The sequence below is a fragment of the Capsella rubella genome, unplaced genomic scaffold (assembly GCF_000375325.1).
Source record: "Capsella rubella cultivar Monte Gargano unplaced genomic scaffold, Caprub1_0 scaffold_8, whole genome shotgun sequence".
NCBI classification, from domain to species: domain Eukaryota; kingdom Viridiplantae; phylum Streptophyta; class Magnoliopsida; order Brassicales; family Brassicaceae; genus Capsella; species Capsella rubella.
Window position 1 is genome coordinate 5,314,536 of NW_006238916.1, and position 20,495 is coordinate 5,335,030.

The 20,495-nt window shown below is 34.7% G+C and overlaps 4 protein-coding genes and 1 long non-coding RNA gene across 8 annotated transcripts; 1 reads left to right on the forward strand and 4 right to left on the reverse strand.

The window, feature by feature from the left end:
- Positions 1 to 3,365: 3,365 nt before the first annotated feature.
- Positions 3,366 to 3,887, forward strand: LOC111829058. The gene is made up of 3 exons (XR_002832634.1): positions 3,366 to 3,471; positions 3,569 to 3,704; positions 3,804 to 3,887. It is a non-coding gene; the product is annotated as an uncharacterized LOC111829058 (long non-coding RNA).
- A 2,816-nt stretch (positions 3,888 to 6,703) lies between these two features.
- On the reverse strand, positions 6,704 to 9,540 carry LOC17875894 (glycine oxidase). The gene is made up of 9 exons (XM_006280374.2): positions 9,218 to 9,540; positions 8,956 to 9,105; positions 8,510 to 8,724; positions 8,359 to 8,429; positions 8,007 to 8,172; positions 7,603 to 7,774; positions 7,329 to 7,487; positions 7,145 to 7,233; positions 6,704 to 7,061 (listed from the first exon to the last, which is right to left on the reverse strand). The coding sequence occupies exons 1-9, from the start codon at positions 9,477 to 9,479 to the stop codon at positions 6,966 to 6,968; spliced, it is 1,380 nt and encodes a 459-aa protein (XP_006280436.1). The 5' UTR covers positions 9,480 to 9,540; the 3' UTR covers positions 6,704 to 6,965.
- Positions 9,541 to 9,901: 361 nt separating this feature from the next.
- Positions 9,902 to 10,264, reverse strand: LOC17876991. Its single transcript, XM_006282141.1, has one exon. It carries the CDS (start codon positions 10,262 to 10,264, stop codon positions 9,902 to 9,904), a length of 363 nt encoding a protein of 120 aa, XP_006282203.1.
- A 548-nt stretch (positions 10,265 to 10,812) lies between these two features.
- On the reverse strand, positions 10,813 to 13,884 carry LOC17876962 (monocopper oxidase-like protein SKU5). Of its 4 annotated transcripts, none has more exons than XM_023783096.1 (10): positions 13,654 to 13,884; positions 13,354 to 13,463; positions 12,997 to 13,267; positions 12,772 to 12,910; positions 12,319 to 12,673; positions 11,821 to 12,186; positions 11,641 to 11,719; positions 11,368 to 11,570; positions 11,166 to 11,224; positions 10,813 to 11,081 (listed from the first exon to the last, which is right to left on the reverse strand). In XM_023783096.1, the coding sequence occupies exons 1-10, from the start codon at positions 13,795 to 13,797 to the stop codon at positions 11,029 to 11,031; spliced, it is 1,779 nt and encodes a 592-aa protein (XP_023638864.1). In that variant the 5' UTR covers positions 13,798 to 13,884; the 3' UTR covers positions 10,813 to 11,028. The 4 variants fall into 4 exon arrangements, with proteins under 4 accessions (XP_023638864.1, XP_023638856.1, XP_023638861.1 ...); XM_023783088.1 differs by having other exon boundaries at positions 10,813 to 11,093; XM_023783093.1 differs by having other exon boundaries at positions 10,813 to 11,224.
- A 1,323-nt stretch (positions 13,885 to 15,207) lies between these two features.
- Positions 15,208 to 18,552, reverse strand: LOC17875294 (fimbrin-2). Its single transcript, XM_006280088.2, has 14 exons — positions 18,414 to 18,552; positions 18,164 to 18,337; positions 17,833 to 18,077; positions 17,577 to 17,748; positions 17,421 to 17,459; positions 17,265 to 17,333; positions 17,037 to 17,153; positions 16,717 to 16,928; positions 16,478 to 16,633; positions 16,194 to 16,393; positions 15,957 to 16,114; positions 15,772 to 15,868; positions 15,585 to 15,676; positions 15,208 to 15,505 (listed from the first exon to the last, which is right to left on the reverse strand). Exons 1-14 carry the CDS (start codon positions 18,498 to 18,500, stop codon positions 15,356 to 15,358), a joined length of 1,968 nt encoding a protein of 655 aa, XP_006280150.1. The 5' UTR covers positions 18,501 to 18,552; the 3' UTR covers positions 15,208 to 15,355.
- Positions 18,553 to 20,495: the final 1,943 nt, after the last annotated feature.

Consider the following 20,495-nt stretch of genomic DNA (forward strand, 5'->3'; position numbering starts at 1 on the left):
AAACCGGAGATTATTGACAATGATTACTAACCAAGAAATCTGAAAATCCCTAATCCAAAACAAAACCGAGTCTAAAATACGAAATGTCTCGTCTAATGTACAAATGGGCTTTTACTGGGCCGGGCTGATAAAATCATTGAGTCCATTAAACCAAGACAAACCCTAATCTTCAACCTCTCAAATCTCATACTATATAATAAACTCTGTTCTTTCTCTTCAACAACAACGCCTCTCACATCTCTCTCTGTCTCTGTTTAGTTTTTTTTACTCAATTCGTTAAGATTACTTCTTTGTTCTGTTTTTGTTTTGGGTTGATAAAGTTTTGTTTTTTTGAAAGCAAGTCTCAGCTTCTTTGATTGGGTTAAGGTTTTATAACGATCCAATCAATTTTATGAAAATCATAACTTGCCAAATAAGAATTTTAGTCAGTATCACTCGCCTGGATCTGATACTAATCATGATTATCCAGGCCCTTAATATACTGGCACAATCTTTATAATGGTTTTAAGGCAAACGCACTCTGTCCCAAGACCTTTAATTCCATGTTTTGGTGCAATTTCTTCGTTTGCTAAATTGATTTGTATTCCAATTTAATTTAGTCCTTAGGATTATCTTCAATGATCCTTATATGGGCACATGGTTGGTTTACGATATCAATGATGGTTTCGAATAATCCAATTTATAATTACTCTTTATGAGCTATTCAGTACAATTCTATGACATAACTAATTTTTTAGATGTGTTGAAGGTTTAGCATTGTTGCATATGATTCTTGAATTTGTTAACAAGTATTCTTGAATTTGTTAACAAGTTAAAAGCTCTGTTCTTACTTGTAAATGCTTTAGAAACTTTAATGAATCTATGAAAATAAGTGATTTACAAGAGAGGATCTTGTGTAAATGGGTTATTGTGGATGAATAAGAATCTGAGCTCAGACAAAATACTTGGAAAAAGAAAATACAATGAGGTTCAAAGCGTTCTAATGGACATGGGATCAATGGAGATAACAAAGACGACACTGTTCTTTCTCCATAGATTCATCAGCAAAGAGATATCAAATTCATATATAAGGCCTAAAGCTAATAATATTCGTTCACACACGGGCACAAGAGTAGTTTTCCATTTACAAGAGCTAGATTGATGCGTATGAGGTATATGCAGAGGTTATATGTTTGCCTTGCAGGTGAAGGAAGAACTTGTGAAATTGCTAGAGCAAAGTTAACCATGAGATGAAACTTGTAAAAGCGCAAATCTTGTTTTTGTTTTGATTGATAGGGGTATGTGTAAATGCCACAGCTGAATAATTGTGTCCATATGAGTGAATACAGAGGTCATGTGTTTGCCTTGGAGGTGAAGGAAGAACCTGCAACATGGAAAAGAGCAAATCTTGCTTTTGTTTGTGTTAGACTGATAGGGGTATGTGTAAATGCCACAGCTGAATGTTAAAGAAGGTTTTGGAACTTTGTCCCGCATGAGTGACTGATGGAGAGTTTCTAATGGCAGAAGAAGGAAGCACAAAGTAAGACTTTATTGTCCATTTCAAACAGCCTCAGTACTGCCATGTAGTTAAATTAGTTTCGTTTCTCAAGACAATATCAAACTTTTCAACACTGTGTTATACATATTTAAAGAGCTTCTTCTTCTATAAACAAAGTTAAAACATGAGAAGCAAATGATTTAAGACACTGTGACAAAACACATGAGAAGCAAATGAATGTGTTTCTCAAAAGTAAAAAGACAAAAACAGAGAGTATACTTATATAATTCAGAGGAAACAAGATTTTATGACAATAACTAGAGTAACTTGTATACTTCATTTATGGTTGTGATATTGCTTGAATAATTTCTCTTGAATTGTTAAAAAGCTGTATAGACAGAGTTCAATGCCCATGTGATAGCCAGAGAAGCTTCAGCTTCAAGGAACATGTAAGAAATCATGTACCAATGATGTAAAAGAAATTAAAAGTACCGGTTTTGATTTTGGTTGGTTTAAACTGTAGTAATATCGGTTTAGTTAAATTGTAAGTTTTGGTTTAGTTAAATTGACGATGAGAGAGACACTAAACGTTTCCTTCAAACGGTCATTAAGAAGAACTAAACCGTGTGGACGTGAAAACGTGAAATCAAATCCAAAAAAGTATCCTTTTCAATTACGAAATAGAGAGAGATGAATGAGCGATGTTTCGACCGTTTGGGATTTAGGTCACAAAACAGCGACCTTTGAGAAAATCTCTTTCTTTCTCTAATTGAGCCGTTGGAGTCCTTTTTCGAATTGTGAGAATTCATATATATAATATAACAAATGCATTGTGCGATCGATCTCTCAAGGTCAGAAGATTGTGTTGTGTGGTTCTTCTTCTCTCTCTCTCTGCAAAGGCGACGATCGAGAAGATGACGAAGGAACTTAGAAACGTTTGATCGTGAAGAGATCCAAAACCCTAACTAACATGTTCGTAACTCTGAACCTGAACCTCTCTTTTGTTGTTATACTTTGGGATAGATTGGTTTTATCCTTGTATTGAATCGGATTGATTTTGTTGTTTAATAATCATCTCGCTCTGGTTGGTACGATCCTTTGTTTCAGTTTCAAGTTTTGGTTTATCGAAACTTGTTTTGATTGAAATTTCCGATGCTTGATTACAGCTTTTGATGATTACGGATCTGTTGATCGAGCCCTGTCTGTCATGTTAGATAAGTTTCTATCCCTTTTGTTACTGTCTGAATTTTATTACTGTCTGAATTTTATTTTAGTTGACATTCTTTTTTTGTGGGATGCAGATATGCAGAACATGGGAATGGCTTCTAAAGCATTGTAAGTTCTCTCCGGGACTGCTTTCAGAAACTGCCTAGGCTGTGTTGTAAGACTTCTTAGTAAGTGTTTCTATGAAGCTTGTTTGGAGTTGAAAATAAGGTACCGTTTATAATTTAGTTTGGACATCGTTGAAAGTATTGTTTGATTCTTTACCGGAGAGATTGACGTATTGTAGAAATTTCTGCATATTTTGGTCGGTTACAACGTTCTCTCTTTATCATAGTTATGATGCAGATTGTGATTCCTAGACCTGATGCAGGTTATCTTTCGAGCTGCAAATCCAGGGGAAGCTAAGGGAACAATACTATATATCCTCAGAAAGCAAAGCAAAGCTCTGGTTCCTTTCTCAAGTACACCCTTCTTTGAAATTTCCAATCTTTGAAATTTGTTGCCTGTGTTTGATATTTGTTTATCATAGTTATAGGTAGTTGAACCTTGTTGAAAGTATTGTTTGCAGTGTTGTGAAGCTTTACATGTGTGCTTGATTCTTTACCTACAGGTTGAGGTATCCACTCCTCTGTTGAAGGTTCTTCTCAAAAATAGTTCTGAAGACAAAGCTACCAAGATTCTTTGTTTCTACGACTGTAGATTCTTTGTTTCTATGACTATAGATTCTTGTGTATCCTGAAGCAGAGGTTGAAGGTCACACAAATGCTTAGGTCTTCTTCTCTATTCCTCTTGTTGCTCTTTTTTTTTTATTACCCTTTACCTATTTATCCTAATATATATATAACTGTCGCCACTTCTCTGTTTAAGATTCTTCTCAAGTGTAGGCCTGAAGACTAAGCTGCCACGAAGGATTGTTTTCTCAAGATGGCTCAATGGAAAAAACCTTCTAAGTAGAAGAAGCGAAGTATGGTCTTTTAGTCATGTGACTTACCTCATCAAGCATGTATCTTCCCTTCCTGAGTAATTCAATTGTCGCTCTCTAGAAATTAGTAAGCTCGCTGCAAGAATCTTTTCTGAAACCTATATGTTTGTTTGATTGCAGAAAAAGGTGGAATTGTTTGCAATTGCTCATGATTTGGATCAGATTGAGTTAGTCGTCTGGTTGCCTAGTTGTAAGTTCTTTAACAGCATTGTCAAAGGGACTCATGATTGGGAGTAACTATTATTTCTTATTTTGAGGGCTTTACTTACTTTGTCTCAAGAAATAAACAGAATCTACCACAGTAAAGAACGAGGACAAGCTGGAGTTCAGCTTTGAGGGATATATTTTATTACTCGCTCCTCCTTGTATCGGATTAATTTTGTTGTTACTATCTCGCTATGGTTGGTACAATCGTTTTTGTTTCAGTTTCAAGTTTTGTTTATCCCAACTTTTGAATTGGAATTTTCGAGTTCTTGAAGCTGGTATGAACTTGTTTCTTGAATGTTAACTGTACCAAGTATTAACTCTACCAAGTTGTATGTATGTTATGTTCAGCTATCATGGACTGAGTTTTTAATGGATGATGATTTTGCAAATCTTGACATAGTTTTATGGATGATGCTTATGCAGATGGATAAAACTAGTGTTTGCTTGCAAGGGATCGATCCTATTAGATCAGTTTCTATATCTTTTACTTAATTTTACTCTTCTAAATTTTGTCCATCCTTGTATTTCGAACAAAGCTTACATGCGTTTTTGTGGGATGCAGATATGCAGAACATGGGAATGGCTTCTAAATCATTGTAAGATCTCTTGACTGCTTTTATAACAATGTCGAAGCTGTATTGTAAGATTTAGAATAAGGAGGAGCAGTATTCTGAAGCTTTACATGTGTCATGTGTGTTTGATTCTTTAGCTACAGATTGAGGTATTGTAGAATGATGCAGACTGAAATTGTAAAGGTGTATTGAAATTGCAGGATTCAAAGGGAAGCTAAAGGGTTACTTGGTCATGTCTTCAACAAAATCAAAGGTTATTTATTATACATAAAAACACTTATTTTCTATCGAAGTATTGAGCCTTTGGTCTTTTCAAGCAGAGCATAATTATATGCTTCAGAAAAGCAAAACTTTGGTTCCTTTCCCAAGCACACCCTTCTGTTTTGATTTCCAATCTCTATAATTTGTTGGCTGCGTTTGATGTTTGTTTGTAGGTGGCATGAGTTCATTTCACGTTTAATTCTGAATCTAAGTTGTGTGCGGATGAATTGTTATGGTTAGCTATTTTGTTAATTTTGTTAAGCTCCTTATAAGAAGTTTTTATGTATGTTATGTTTAGCTATCAAATAACTTGACTAAGATTTTGATTGGATGATAATTTTGTAAAATTTTATGGATAATGCAGATTGCAGATCAGTGGAATGGCTACCAAAGTATTTTAAGATATCTCAGGGAGAGGCTTTCTCTATTTATTATAGTCTATTTTCTTACTGTTATTTGAACTCTTGAAGGTAAGTTGTTCCAACTAATTGTTTTGTTTAACTGTATAGTTCTGAAGCATATTAGAAGATTGATTTTGGTTTATACTCATTATAGGAAGTTATGTTCTCTTATCAAATATCTCTATTCCTTTTGTTTCAGATACTTCGAAGCATAGCTTTAGGCTTCTATCCAGACTAAGGTTTTCATGGATGATGATTCTGCATAACACTTGTTTTAGTTAAGTTTGTATAACCTTTGAAGCTAAGCTGTGCAGATGAATTGTTATGCTTAGATGATTAATTTTGTTTTAAGCACTTTAGGTGATTGATTTTTGTTAAGCTCCTTATAAGAAGTTTTATGTATGTTATGTTCAGCTATCAACTAACTTGATTCCTTTTGTTTTAGATACTATGAAGTATAGCTTTAGACTTCTATCTTGGACTAAGATTTTGTAAAATTTGATGGATAATGTAGATTGCAGATCAGTGGAATGACTACCAAACGATTTTAAGATCTCTCAAGGAGGGCGCCTCTGTAATGTTCTCTCTTTGTTTTAATTTTAACTTTTGCAGTATTCTGAAGCTTTACGTTTGTGTTTGATTCTTTACCTAGAGATTCTGCAAATTTTGGTCTGTGATGATGCAGATTGTGATTTTATCTCTTTATCATAGTTATGATGCAGATTGTGATTCCTAGACCTGTTAATGAAACTACAAAGTTGTATTGAAATTGCAGGATTTATAAGGGAAGCTAAAGGGTTACTAGCTAGGTCATGTCTTCTACAAAACCAAACGTTACTATACAAAAATACTTATTTTCTATTAAAGTACTGACTCTTTGATATTTTCAAGCAGAGCATGCTTTAAGCTTTGTCTTATGCCTTAGAAGAAGATGGCTTTTGCGGTGTACAGAAACATTCTAGGATTTTTGTGCAAAGCTCTGCTTCTTTCTCAGGTACGCCCTTCTTTTTTCGATTTCCAATCTTTAATACTTGTTGGCTGCGTTTGATTTTAGTAAGTTACTTGCATCTTCCTAATCTAAACCTGAACCTTAATGTCTTTTGTGATTCTTTTCTTATATTTAGGGATACCATTATACTCTTTATATCGGATATATTTCTTTGTTAGCATCTCAGGTTTCTCAAGGCTTACAATTTAAGGTTTGGTTGATATGAGAACTGAGTATGTGACTGTATAATTTTTCTTAGCTTGTTTTCTTTAAATATACAATTCCGAAGCACCTTTGATGATTGATTTTGTTCAAAGCACCTTATAAGAAGTTTTAGGTATGTTATGTCCAGCTATCAAAGAACTTTTTTTGCTTAGATACCATGAATAATATAACTTTAGGCTTCTACCCTCCTAGACCAAGATTTTGATTGACTTTTGCAGATGGGTAAAAACTACTTCATATACTCAAGGGAGCAATCCTAGTCGATATTAGATAAGTTTCTGTATATTTTTTTGTATATTTACTCAGAATTTGGCTCATCCATGTATTTTGGAGCATAACTAACATGCAGATTGCAGGAAATGGTAATGGCTTCTAAGCATTATTAGCATACAAAACGCAAACGGTGGTAATAATCATCATCATTGTCTAGTAATACTCCAAACGCAAGATTATAAATAAACATAGAATGATAGAAAACAAAACGATACTAGACCATAGACAAGGATGCCTAAGACAAACATTCCTCAAAAGATTTAGACACCGAACTCCCTTTTGAGAATCCATTCCATCAACAACAATGCTCAAGAGGATTCAGTCCCTTAACTAAACCGAACTACGTCTATTTTTCTCAACAACAGCGTCCTTTAACCCCAAACGTTGAACTAGCTACCTGTGACGGTTTCCCCAGTACCATGTCCAATACCATTTCTGCTGTTCCTAGAGCCTAAACAATTTCAAGAAACCAATAATCATGATAATGTTTTTAAGTAAGGTTTTAGAACATTATAAGCATGAATCTTTACTTACCATGGAAAGTCCTCCTCCTTCATGCCCAGCTGCCAAGTACAAGTTTTGTAATCCAGGCACAGATCCTATTACTGGCTTCCCATCAGGCACTACCATCAGTTCAAAGACACATTCGTTCAGGTTTTGTGATCATTCCAAACACCGGTTTCAAGTATCTATGACGCATTAGAAACAAGAGACTTACTGTAAGGGCGCAACCCTACTCTCACTTTCCTGTTACGGATGAAATCTTCGAGCGAAATATCTCGTAACTTGGGAAAGAATTCTGCTGCACGCTCCCATATGCACCGGATGATAAACTCATCAGCTTCAGTGTCGAACCCAACAAATTCACGGCTGCTCCCTGAAATTAGAGATGCATATCATGTGTAACTGGTATACATTTTTAGCATACAAGATAAGAAGAACATGGTTCAGGAGTCAAGTGGTGGACATAAACTCATGATATTAAAAATTACCAAGAATAAGGTTTCCTGTTGTATCCATTGTGGCTGTCATCGAAATAGATAGCATTCGTTCATCGACATCCAATCCTGAAAGTGAAGCACTTTGATGATTCGCATAACCAGCCTCCATTACCCCATGATTTAAATGGAACGAGACAAAATTCTCTACCACAAGTAGATGCCCCTGCAAAGTAATAAGATGGATAATCAAAAAGTAGTATATTTTCAGAGTTTGCATATTCTGGAAGCTTGCAGCGAATTAATTCGAAAAACAAAAGTATAGTTGTTACTCATAAACAATAACTTTCAAGAACTCAGCTTTCCAGAATTTCTAGACCTCTTGGATGGCATTTTCTCGAGATTGATAACGGGGGTAAATGAAATGGAAGAATGAGCAATCAGACAAGAGTTCAAACCTTTCTTGGCTTCACAGGAACGTCCAGCGAAATGTTGCAGTCTTTAAGCAATTCATGCATGAGAGTTCCACTCCAGCAACCAGCAGCTACTATAGTAGCCTTCTTACCATACAAGTTGCGTTTAGAAGTCTTAACACCTGTAACCTCCGTACCATGCCCCTCAGACCTGAATCAAATATACAATGAAGCCAGCCTCTTAAGGTACCAAAATTAGGATGTTGTGACGGTAAACTAGACACAAATATCTCATACAGTTATGAATATTTATTTCACATTGGTCCCTAGATTACAGAAAGCTTTTGTATTTCTGGTTCAGAAGAGTTCCGATTCAGCTAAAAAGAAGATAAGCAACCTTATTAAACCTGTAACAGGTTCATGATAGAACTCAGCATATCTTCCTTCTGTTGCAAACTCTCTGTTTCCCTGAATAACTCAAACAAAACAGTTAACCACAAAGCAAAGAGTCACATGAGACATTCAACTATCCAGGAAAAACTAGCAACCTTCTCAATATAAGCAACCGCACGATGAGCATCCAACTGCGAATCATCGGGAAGGAATGCAGCCCCGGAATCATCATCCACAAGAACCGAAGGCTCTTTTAAAAACAAATCAGCACCAGACAAATATTCAGTTCTTAACCCAGCTTCAGATAGCTCATGAACCTTTCGTTTCAGAGCAACACATTCCTCAGAGGTCCTTCCTATTAGTAAACTTCCTGCAGATGACACCAATACACTAAATTATAACATCTACAAGACTATAACCATTTTGTTGAACACGATGAAAATAACACTGCCAAAAGAACCAAACTAATAGTGTATAGAACCCAATTGGCTAGGGAACTATATAAGAATCAAGGCAATGTCATTAGATAAACAAAGTGAGCCAAAGAGCTCCAAATTCACTAAATCTTAAACAAATACGAAGTGGGTATTCATAAAAAAACCTGTCTTTTTCCAACCAAGCAACTCTTCAGGATCAAGACCTTCATCGATTAAGCTCTCTGCAAGGTTATGCCAAAGTTGATGACTCCTCAAGGTCAAGTCCCATACATCACTGCCTGGTTTCTTGTGTGTCATCCATATATACCCCTGCCCTGAATTCCAAAAACCACAAATTTCAAGTTAAGTCAACTCAATTCACTTCAAGAGTCCAACTTTATTTGCAAAATCCAAGAGGGTAATGTGATTTCAGATCAAATTTGTTACCGGCACCAGTGGCACCAGAGCAAGGGACGGCTTTATCAACAACGGCAACGGATAGATCCGACCCGGTAAGGAACTGACGGGCTATGGTTAGTCCGATGATCCCACCACCAACAACGACTACATCGTAGGAGCTGCGAGAAGCTGTAACACGAAGTAATGGAGAAGCTCCATGTCGGGTCCTCCGAGTAGAGGTCGGAGATGAAAATGGGTAGTTCTTCTTGGGTGTTAAAAAGGTTGGTGATTGAAAGACAATGGAAACCATTGGAGAGGTTTTGGTATCGTAAAGATTTCAACTTTCAAAAGTCAACCGTCAAAATTACAACTTTTTTTTGTATCGTATCAAAAAACTCTTTAATTAGCAAAGTGGACACTTTTAGTTCTATTTATGTGTAATTAGTGCTTTGTCACATTTCCACCTAAGTAAGTAAGTAAGAATCATCTTCTTGAGTTATATGAGAGCAAAATGAGTTTATGTTCCAAATTGGTGAATAAGAGTGATAAATAAGGAAGCTTTTAAATGGAAATTTTGATTAAAACTTTTACTTTATTGAAAACCTATAGAGAGCTCACCTAAGATGAGCATTCACATTTTGATTTTGCTAACAAAAGTTTAACATTTAACTATTTTGGATTTTGGAGCTAACGACTAATTGAAAAAGTGTAGACCATCAATCATTCTTGCTCTTAAGTGTGTGTAGGGGAGCCAGGGACAATGTGAGCGCATGTATCCTTGAGGAGAGGAGGGAAGAAAGGATTCAATGGAAACATATGAGGCCAGCAGTTAGCATCCAAGGTCGAAAACGCTTTGCAACATGCGGCTTGAACATTTTCGAATTTTCCGGAGAAAATTGATTTGGAGATTTCGAGCACACATCCTTCCACGCTGAAGAGAGACGACCAACATTTTACAAGATCAATAGGTGAACCTGGTAGGAAGAATCCTGGAACCGTTGGTGGCGTTTGTGTATGAGCGACTCCTTGAGTGGCAAAAGTGGCAGCACAAAGGGAAAGGATTAAGAAGATTGAGACAACAGTTTTGCTTGCCATCTTTCTTGTTAATTCTTTCTCTACCTTTTCTGCTCTTTGTTTTGTTTTTTTACTTAGATGCTTGGGATGGTTTTTGATATTGGAAGAAACTTAGAATTTATAGGATTAGGAAACAAAGAGTAACATCAGCTTTAAATCTTGTCTCAACATGTAACTCATGTGTTAAAGTTTTGTGTATTCAATTTTATTACAGTAACTTGAGTTGACTTGTGTAAATGTAGTGTTTTCTTGTTTTCCAGTTTTGAAACATAAACTATGAAACTAATAATTCTCATTTGACCCACCATGCACTCGTTGTTAACTTCAGTTTGGTTTCAACTCTAAACAATCACCAGTCAAGGTAGCCAAACCGGGTTAAGGTCGTATGGTGAATACTTGATAATGGTATCTTAAGATAACTTAGTTATGGTGCTCTATTGGAAAGTAATAAGTATCTACTTACTGAGAAAGAAAGAGAGATTAGTATTTAACATTTTGGATATGCTTGCAAGGATAATATAACTCCATCTTGATCTTTCACTCTTTTATGGAGTGATCCATGTATAATATTCAGTGGCCAAAATTATTATTTCCAATGGTACATAAGCGGTAGAATTAATAATCTTCTTAGTATTACAAACATGATGCTGTCTTCTCACCAAGTTCATCTAATAATAATGTTATATTTCAATGCAAGCCTTACGGCATAACATTATGATGATGGCTGAATAAAACTCTATGCATAAACAAGAAGCACATCATCTGTGATCTTCAAGTTTCTACTGTTACACCAAACGCTCCCAACTTCTAAAATGAAATAAGTGGCATTGCCGTTTTGCTACAATCAGTCCTGCGAAGCTCAGAATCTGTCATCTTGCTAAACTATTGACCAAGATTGCAAAAAGAACGAGGAGAAACCCACTGTTTGTCACAAATATGGATCGCGGTGATCCCGAGAAATGTACCCTCTGAGCTTGATCTCTGCAAAAAAACCAAGACACATGTCAATGCAACAAGTTTATCTCCATTAACTACATGTGACATGAGATTTCTAGAAAAAGAAACCAAAAAAACTCCAATTAAACTGTCTCCGGCAAGCACTAATTACATTCTGCAAACCTTACTTTTGTAATGGTGAGAGCCGACCACAATATATGGAGTTTCCAGGAACGGAATTCTCAGATGAGTCCATGTCAATCTCTGGATTAACCACACTCAAGTATACTTCTTGGCCTAGATACCATGAGGCGAGATTGTCTATTCGAAGGTTCCACATGCCAGCATTGTCCAAAGAAACCAAGATGGCCGTCCATGCACCAGGATACACCTGTAAACAAACTAGCTGTTTAGAATTACATAGAAAACAGATGTAACATTTCAGTTTCAGGTCATAAAACCTGCGTAGTAGATCGAGCAACCGCATCCCCCTTGTTGTATATACTTCTGCTATTTTCTGTCCACAGACCAAAGTCCATCCTTCAAGACAAACATCATTCTTTAATCTTACAATCACATTGTCCATTATCTTTCAATGACTGATCATATAAGTGGATGTAATATAACTAATGCAACCTTACCCAACAACAAAAAATGCATAACCATCCAAGTGGTAGCTCTTAACAGTGGTGTCACTATTCTGAAATATGATTTCCACGAATCCCTTGAATGTGCCGTTTATGACAGAGGTATCAACCCTGGGATGCCTATTCATCGGTCTTTTTGGGAAATCCAACTTGTATACCCCTGAGATGTTGTATTGCTGAGCAAGCTTTAGGGGTGTTGAAGGAGGTAAATACGATATACCATTAAGAGTGGCACGCCATCGTCCCTCTATCATCTCTGGTGGTCGGTTGACAATTACATACACATCAGTTACTGTGATCTGGCCATATTTGAAAGACCCCTGAGGGTTTGGGCGGGCAGCCCCAGCCGAGAGATTCAACCTATTAGCCATTCCATCAGCAACAAGTAAAATTGCATTTTTAAAAAGGAGTTCCAGATTATGCTTACTACAAAATACATTCTGCCAAGATATTTCCTAGTATGAAACATAATTATACATTGTTGTTAACAACCTTAAAGATCGAGCTTGGTTCATTGAGAAAGATGCGTCCAACTCAACAGGAGGATCAGGGAGTGGACCTAAAGCTGGTCCTTGGGAACTAGAGTAGCGCAAAATAGCGACTCCACTAGTTTTGACAGATGTAGCAAACCTTGGGCTGGCAACAATGTAGTAGTCATTACTACCAGATTGATCCATAGTGACCAAAAATGAAAAAGATTGACCCACATGAATATCCATGTTCGTATAATTCTGCTGAACTGTGTAAGACCCTTCCGTCTCAACAAGAAATAAGTTATGATTCTGTATTCTGAAATTCAAGCTGGTCGCAATCCCAGAGTTGTGAACACGAAAACGGTATGTTTTTCCTAGTAACAATGAAGACATAAACGTGGTCAGAGCAGGAGAAGCCTCAAACTATAAACCAAATCAAGAATTAACAAAAAGGAATACTTTTCAAGGATACCTGGTTCAACGTTTATAGTCCCAAAAGGAATCCCATTCGAAGCAAGCTCGCGAGTGTAAGGAAATGGTCCAAAACCATTGATGAGAATACCATCTGGAGTTCCAAGGCCTTTCTTACCCTCAACATCCTTCCTCAGCTTCTGATTCCACAAAAAAATGTTTGAGATGTTAAGCATAGCAAAAGAGACAAGACAGTAATACTAAAGAAAGGTTATGGCTTCTAAACCTTATGGCTCTTAGTATACCAATCACTGATAAAGAGAGTAACATCACCATCCGGACGAGCAAAAGGAACCGGAATGATATCTCGATTATTGATAATAATCCCTCCATACCCACCTGAAGCTCTCTGAAAATTTATAGATGGAAAATAAAAGAAACTCCCAATCTGATCTTTAACTTGAAACTCATAAGTCCAATTCCAACCAGCAGGAATTGGACAATTAGTTCCTAAAACACCATCTTGCCATGAGTTTTTCCTTTGTTGTATTCCATTCCTACAAACCACTAACATAGTTTTAGACCAAATCAAAATCATATAGATACTTTAGAATAGATCAGAAGAAAAGACTTCATTACCGACCATGTAAGAAGCAATGGCTCATCAAGATTATTCTTCACATTCATAACAACATTCCAATTCGTAGTCACGTTTAGAACTGGTCCAGGGAACTGCCCATTTATCCCAATTACCTTGAAATCGAATACACAAGCAACAACCCAAAACACACGAGATCTCAAAAATCGAAACTTTTCAAATGGGAATCTTAAAAATCGAAACTTTTTAAATGGGAATCTTAAAAATCGAAACTTTCCAAATTTGGAATCATACAAATTGAAACTTTCGAATTGGAATGAGATGATAACTATAGAAAACTGAAACCTGTTGACGAGTGCCGAGAGGAGAAGCAGTGAGGTAAGAGACAGTCCAATCGAAGAAGACATAAGGGTCGGCGGCTAGGGTTCCGGTGACCGACAAGAAAACGACCACTGATATGCACCATAAGTGCAGGGGACAGTACCGCATTGGATCACTCACTCTCTCTGTGAGTCGAGCAGTGAGTGAAACTGGAGAAAACCATGTGCAGAGATTGGAAGAAAGCTTTAAACCGTGTCTGAACGCGATTACAGTAGTCAGCAGAGGCGCCAAAAGAGAACATACTTTGTTGGTCCTACTTCTCCACAAATTTCAGAGATTTTATAAAATTGCCCAAAAACTTTAGGAAAAGTGTCAATTTAACCCCCTCCCAGTCTCCCACACCTTTTAATTTGAATTTTACAATTTGAGTGTTTTAAAAGTAAAGCTTAAGAGTTAAGACTTGAAAGAGTCAACATTCTGCACCCTAAACGTTAATCATATTCAAAATAGGTAACATGATCTGCTCAATTAAAGTCTAAAGTTTAGTTTTTTCGATAAAAGAAGTATAAAGTGAGTTGAAGAGATTTGTGACTTGTAACTTTGTGAGTGTGAGACATTCTTGTTTTTGAATATGAGTATTATAGATATGATTTACTTCACCATATGCTTACTTAAATATAACTAACAAATTTAGATCAAAATCTTAGGTCTATTATCACATAAATCACATAAATTGTAGAAATGCAAATAAAATTAAAACAAAAATATGTTTTGCTTAGTTTTTTCTTTCTATTTCTTTTGTTTTTCCTTCTAATTTTCTGTATTTATATCAAATCAGAAATAGAAAGTTATTACACTAGAGTTTTCGGAAAATAATTATTACATCATACATTATATAAACAACTTATAAATAGTGGATAAATTACATGTTTTCTGGATTAAAGATGATTAGAAAAACATTGTTATAATGATTACCCTCCTTTAACAAATAACGGATATTTCATTTTCGTTGTAAATCAAAGTTGGGTTAGGTCGTCTATGTCATGGAACTCGAATTCCGGGCATCCATACCCTTTCCATTTCTATGGATGGATGAAATTCAACATGTTGAGTTACCAGTAGCTAAACACCAAAATGAATCATATTGCCGTTGAATTGATTATATTTTTAGGTGACATTTCAGTTTAATTTTTTCTTTACCAATGATTTTAATATTGTTCTTACATAAAAATAAAAAATAAAAGTAAAATTAATTACAAAAAGTGGTATAGTTAATAGCATTATATAAAAAAAATTTTAAGTAATATAAATTTTACTACTTAACACACATCCCTATATTAGTAAAAGAAAAGTACAAAATAATATTTTAGGTCGGGTTAATCTCTACATTAGTAAAAGAGAAGTACAAAATTGAATATAGAGTAGGTCAAAATTAAAAAAATAACCCGATTTTAACCATTGGATACTTTAAATTGGATATATAATTGGGTTTGGATTTTAACATATACAAAATTTTGTATAAAATAAATATTCAACCTGTAACACGAGATAATGTATTATCTCGTAGTTAAATTGGGATGTATGTCAATATTCGCCGATGACATTTCAAATTTTTAATATTGTTTTTTACACCCAAAAATAAATATAAAAAATACGAATGAGCACCATAATTAATAACATCACATGTAAAACTCTTAAGAAGATTTATATAGTTTCACCGTAAAATCTATTCTATGGAGGAATCAGAAGTAGAATCGTCGAGTAGACTTCCACAGTGGTTATCAGGAGATCCTGTAGGCTTATTAAGATGAAGCGGTTCTTTGAGAGTCCAATGCATTATACTCGCCGTCAATGTAAGCATCATCTTCTGATTCACCTGTTCATAATAATTTTTCACACACATAAATATACAAATCTTTTGATAATTGTTAAGTTGATTAGGTTTTAATGTGTACCTCAATTATGTCTTCAGGGAGTAAAAATATGGAGCAACCAAGTTTCCTTGCTATGCTAATCACGTACGTTGCATTCATCTTTTTCTCTTCATCTGTATATTTTAAGCAAGTGTTGTCCTTATTAACTTATAATGTTCAAACAGAAACAAACAAAGAAACAGATTAGTATATATTAACAGTTCATTACCAGTTACTCCGTTTGTAACAAGACTCCAGTTTACGGATCTTGGCTGCACTGAACTCAGCAGCTCCAAGAAAAAGATCCCATCGGCTAAGCTCTTGTCCTGTCAAATTCAGACATCATTCGTTTACTCACTCGTGTCTGGTTCGATAGACAAACCCGACAAAGCAAAAGGCAGGAGAGTTACTTACCCTGAAACTGTACATGCGTGTTTTGCATCCATTGTTTCTCACTTTAGCATTTGCCCATTCCAATATATCAACGTCTGTTATTTCTTTGCCGTTGGAGTGGAATCTCAAGTTCTTAAGAAGTTGCAGGATGTTGTATCTCATCAATTGCCATAAGTATGCTGGAAGAGGTTTAAGAAGACATCATTATAATTAATTTGGTTCATAGAAACACATAAATCATAGAATTGGAAAACTTACCTAGTATGAGTTTCTTGTTTCCTTGCACAATATCGTTTCCAGCGATGTTAACCAGAGAGAACTTGAGCTGCTTCCCTAGTTTCACAACCTGGTTACAGTTTTCTACTTTCTTGAATGGCAATTTAATGGGAGGCTTGCTTGCTACTTTCCAATTAACAATGCCTGGAGACACCTTGTCTAGTGTCTGCAATAGTATCCACCTGTTGAAGAACACGTAACTCGGTGTTAGATATACATTCCACACTCTATTAACCATTTCTTATACTCAATGCTGAAATACTAACCCATCTCTGAGATCTTCAAACACGTTGTTTATGTATAGCAAACTATCAAAGCTGTTAATCCAAAAGCGGAATGCTTTTTCTTCTCTTGAAATTTGGGTGTCATCAGCTAGATTTTCCAGAAAAGATATCTGTTTTGTTTGTGTTGAAAGACCGTTCCTGCGTGGAAATAAAAACATAGTTCTAATCTGTTAGACCAACACTAAAGATGTTTCCTATCATGTTTGAAGTGTATCTTTCACCTGTGCTGGAATATATGTGCCACAAAAGCAAGATTAAGATTTGGGGAACCTTCAACAATATCCTTAGCCGTCAAGTATCTCCTACATCCCATTCTGTCTGCATGTTCGAGAACAAGTTTTGCTCTCTCAAATGAGCTTTTAACTGCAAAATGTGATGGATTCTTGTGCTCTGGTGCTAGGACATTCAGTAAATTAGTGTAAGCTTCCGCATCCTGCAGAAAACCATATCATCAGCCATATAAAAGAGTCTATAGAACATAGAAAATTTTGGTTAAACCAACCACTTAAGAACTCATAACTTGACATCAGCCTATGAATACCTTTACATCAGAGGAGAAGTTTGTGACCGTTTTCTTGTATTCAGATTTTTTCAACTGAAAATTCATCCATCTCAATAAGATCTTCTCAGGTGGTAAACTCATCAGCTCTTCCACATCCTGTTAATCACAAAAGTTGAAACAAAGTCAATTTCTTTTCACAAAAGAAAATTGTCTTTGGACATTTCTTTTGTACAACAGGTATCAAGACAATGAGTGAGTTGTATTTACCTTGCTATCACCAACCAATTCCACCAACTGGGGAGTTTTCTTCAAGTTAAGATCTGCTAGTAATTGTATCTACACAAAACATTCACAACAAAGATTAATAACACATTCACCATATCAAAAAACAAACATATACCAGTAGTAGCATTACAGCCTCACCTTAATGATTTGAGAAATCACACCGAGCACAAGATGACGCTGAAATTAAAGAAACAGAGAAGTCTTAGTCATAACCATCACCAATATTTCAAGATACTAAAACAACTAATGATAGACTTAAAAGTTAAGAGTTAAGAGTTACAGATTCAACATTACCCTTCCTTCAATAATATCTTGAGTTCCAATATTAACAACAGTACACCCAATAGCCTTGGCAGAGTTTAAACAAAGCGTATGATTTTCATTTCTCTCCCATGGATTAAGCATACTCTTAGTATTAATCGCTCGTTCATCAATCGTTCCAGGAACAGCCACATTTATAAGCTTACTACATCACATCAGAAAACAAAACCCAATCATCATCAAAGTTAAAACATTTCAAGAATCATAGAATCTAAACTAAGAAACCTACCAAAGCAAAACACCATCTTTCGCAACTTCGAATAGATCATTCGAAGACGGATTAATCGGTAAATACTTATTTAAAAACTCATCTCCAGATAAATAATTATTAATATGAGCAACATAAGAAGACTTCTCAGAATCACTAATCGTATGCAATAGAGTCGTCGTAGCTGCTTTAAGAAACGCAGAAGACGAGTTCTTCACACCGCTTCCTATTATAGCGTTCACATGCGCTTGAAGATTCAAATAAATCTACAATAAATAAACAAAAATTAGCGATTTAAAATTCAAATCACCATGGAAACACAAAAGAGATCTGTAGAGTTTTTGAAACTGACTCTTAGGTAAAACTCGAAATCGACTTCATCGTTCAAATTGGGATGAAAATTTTGGATCAGCGTTGATCTCTCTTCGTCGCTTAAGTTTTGATCTCCGACTAGTTTTGATTTCCCCATCCTTGACGCGAGGTCTGATACTATAAGCTTACCACTCTCTCTCCTCATGCTCGTGAACTATGGAGATCGGAAGAATCAGATCGGAAACAAAAAAAAAAAAAATTGAGAGAACAAAAATTAAACGTATACGTACGTGAGATTTCAAACTCCGAAGCTCTACTTGTGTGAATTGGTTCTGTAACCATGGATCCGATACTAAAATCCCGACGAATCCTGACATTTTTTTGTTTCTCTTTACTCTGATCGATCTCTGAAGCGTACGTGAAGAAGAAGAAGAAGCTCTGAAGCAGAGCTGGCAGTGAAGAAGAAGAAGAAGAAGAAGAAGAGAAAGGGAAAATTCAAATTAATGACGAAAATACCCCTTTGAGTCTTTTTTGCGTTTTTTTGAAATTTCGCAATCAACTTTTTTATTTTATTTTGGTGTGGGCAATAAAACTGTGACCTGTGAGGGGCCGTGTTTGTCGTTTTGAGATTTTAATGAATTTACGGTTTTGACCTTTACTTTCAACGCCTTTCTCGTGATCGTGGAGAGGGTAAATACGGGATTTTGAAGTTACGGCTATTAACTCGTTGGAGCTGTGTATGTAACGGTCGTTTTAATTAGTTTGGTTTATTTCATCTGAAGGTGTGGATTTATTTAAAAGTTCAAAGTGAAAAAAAATTCAAACTTTCTTTGACTTTTTATAATTTCTATCTGTCACTATTTTTTTTTCGTTACTCTTTAGTAAATTATTTCTATATGCACCACACAAAAAATATTACCAATGTAAATAAATATATTTATGATTTTTTTTTCTCTATATAGAGAACACGAGAACTTCTTTTTTTTTTTTAAGTTAAACAAAGAAAGTTCCAATTCTGAAAAAAATCACCTCAATTTTTTCTCAAATATATTTAACACTATTATAATATATACTAGGGGTAATCAGTGTACGGCAAATAATTTTACTGTTATTTTTGTATCTATTAATTTTATATTTTTAATGTTAAAAATTGTTATTAAATTATAGAACTTTAACTTGTACTTGTTTTCAAAATAAAATAAGGAATTTTACGAATATATACTTCGTTGTTGTTTATTGTATGTCCAAATAAATTTTACTATGTGAATTTTGATATTTTACTAGTAGTTGTGGCTTTTTCATAATATATTTCTAGTTTTTTTTTTCTCAACCACACATTTATTAAAATATTACTCCATGATTGGTAGCTCAAACAGGAGGAAAGTTGTTTACAAAAGTACCTTCTAAATTAAGAGATCTGGAAAAACGAGCAAGACAATCTTATTTTGAATACAGGCACGAGAAATCTTAGTTAAAATTGTTTAATATATTTCTAATTTATATTAGAAAATGTAATATATATATATATATATATATATATATAGTTTTAGTTTCACGTATGAGTGTGATAAGGCAGGGTTATTACTGGCGTAATACCTCTCATATAACTCGTGTTACTTTAAACTAATAATATATTTGTTATAATACTATTTATATAAACTCTAACACACTCTGTTACATGGACTACAAGTAATATTTTTGTAATGGTGAGCAGATAACACTTATTAATTTTACCAATCGGCATAACACTTATTAATTTTACTTCTAGTACTCTTCTTTAAATAATATAGATATGTGTGCGCAAAGGTAAACCCTAATATTTAGATGCATTGTTAGTTACAAAAATTAAAGTATCCAAAAACATAAACATCATGGTGGCAATGGACAAATACAAAAAAAAAAAGTTTATTAAAAATAGATTATCAATGCATTAAAGTTATTTTTATATAATTTATAAGTATATATAGTATGATTTCACTTGATCATTTTTCTAATAAAAAACTTCACAAGTTTTTCAGTGTGATAAATATATTTTTTTTACATACCCCAACTAAAATCAATATTTTTATGTGTGTTAGCCTAACTATTAATTTTATGGTAAAGTGAAATACTCATGATCGAAAATTTTCAATTTTAAATGTAGAAATTAAAAATTGTCTTCCCTAAATTAAGTAAACTAAAGCGTGTTGCTACTGTTTTTATACAAGATGGCTAGTATGATTTTTTTTTGAATCATTAAAAAACTCCGAAGACTTACAAACCTTTACACTTTGATAATGCAATTTGGCTTATAGAATAAGCATAAAATCACTACTTATTTTTGTTTTGTGAGCGTTCTGCCTTTATATATATAGTGAGAAAATATTATTTGT

Excerpts from the sequence above, each read along its gene's own strand:
- LOC17875894 (XM_006280374.2), bottom strand. The coding sequence starts at position 9,479 with ATGGTTTCCATTGTCTTTCAATCACCAACCTTTTTAACACCCAAGAAG. Across the intron at positions 9,106-9,217 it reads CTCTGGTGCCACTGGTGCCG|GGCAGGGGTATATATGGATG; the intron begins GTAACAAATTTG and ends TTTGGAATTCAG. Across the intron at positions 7,062-7,144 it reads AAGGAGGAGGACTTTCCATG|GCTCTAGGAACAGCAGAAAT; the intron begins GTAAGTAAAGAT and ends GAAATTGTTTAG.
- LOC17876991 (XM_006282141.1), bottom strand. The coding sequence starts at position 10,264 with ATGGCAAGCAAAACTGTTGTCTCAATCTTCTTAATCCTTTCCCTTTGT.
- LOC17876962 (XM_023783088.1), bottom strand. The coding sequence starts at position 13,797 with ATGCGGTACTGTCCCCTGCACTTATGGTGCATATCAGTGGTCGTTTTC. Across the intron at positions 13,464-13,653 it reads CTCTCGGCACTCGTCAACAG|GTAATTGGGATAAATGGGCA; the intron begins GTTTCAGTTTTC and ends TTCGATTTCAAG. Across the intron at positions 12,911-12,996 it reads GGTATACTAAGAGCCATAAG|AAGCTGAGGAAGGATGTTGA; the intron begins GTTTAGAAGCCA and ends TTGTGGAATCAG.
- LOC17875294 (XM_006280088.2), bottom strand. The coding sequence starts at position 18,500 with ATGTCAGGATTCGTCGGGATTTTAGTATCGGATCCATGGTTACAGAAC. Across the intron at positions 17,460-17,576 it reads AAGATATTATTGAAGGAAGG|CGTCATCTTGTGCTCGGTGT; the intron begins GTAATGTTGAAT and ends CTTTAATTTCAG. Across the intron at positions 15,869-15,956 it reads CACGCATGTACAGTTTCAGG|GACAAGAGCTTAGCCGATGG; the intron begins GTAAGTAACTCT and ends TGAATTTGACAG.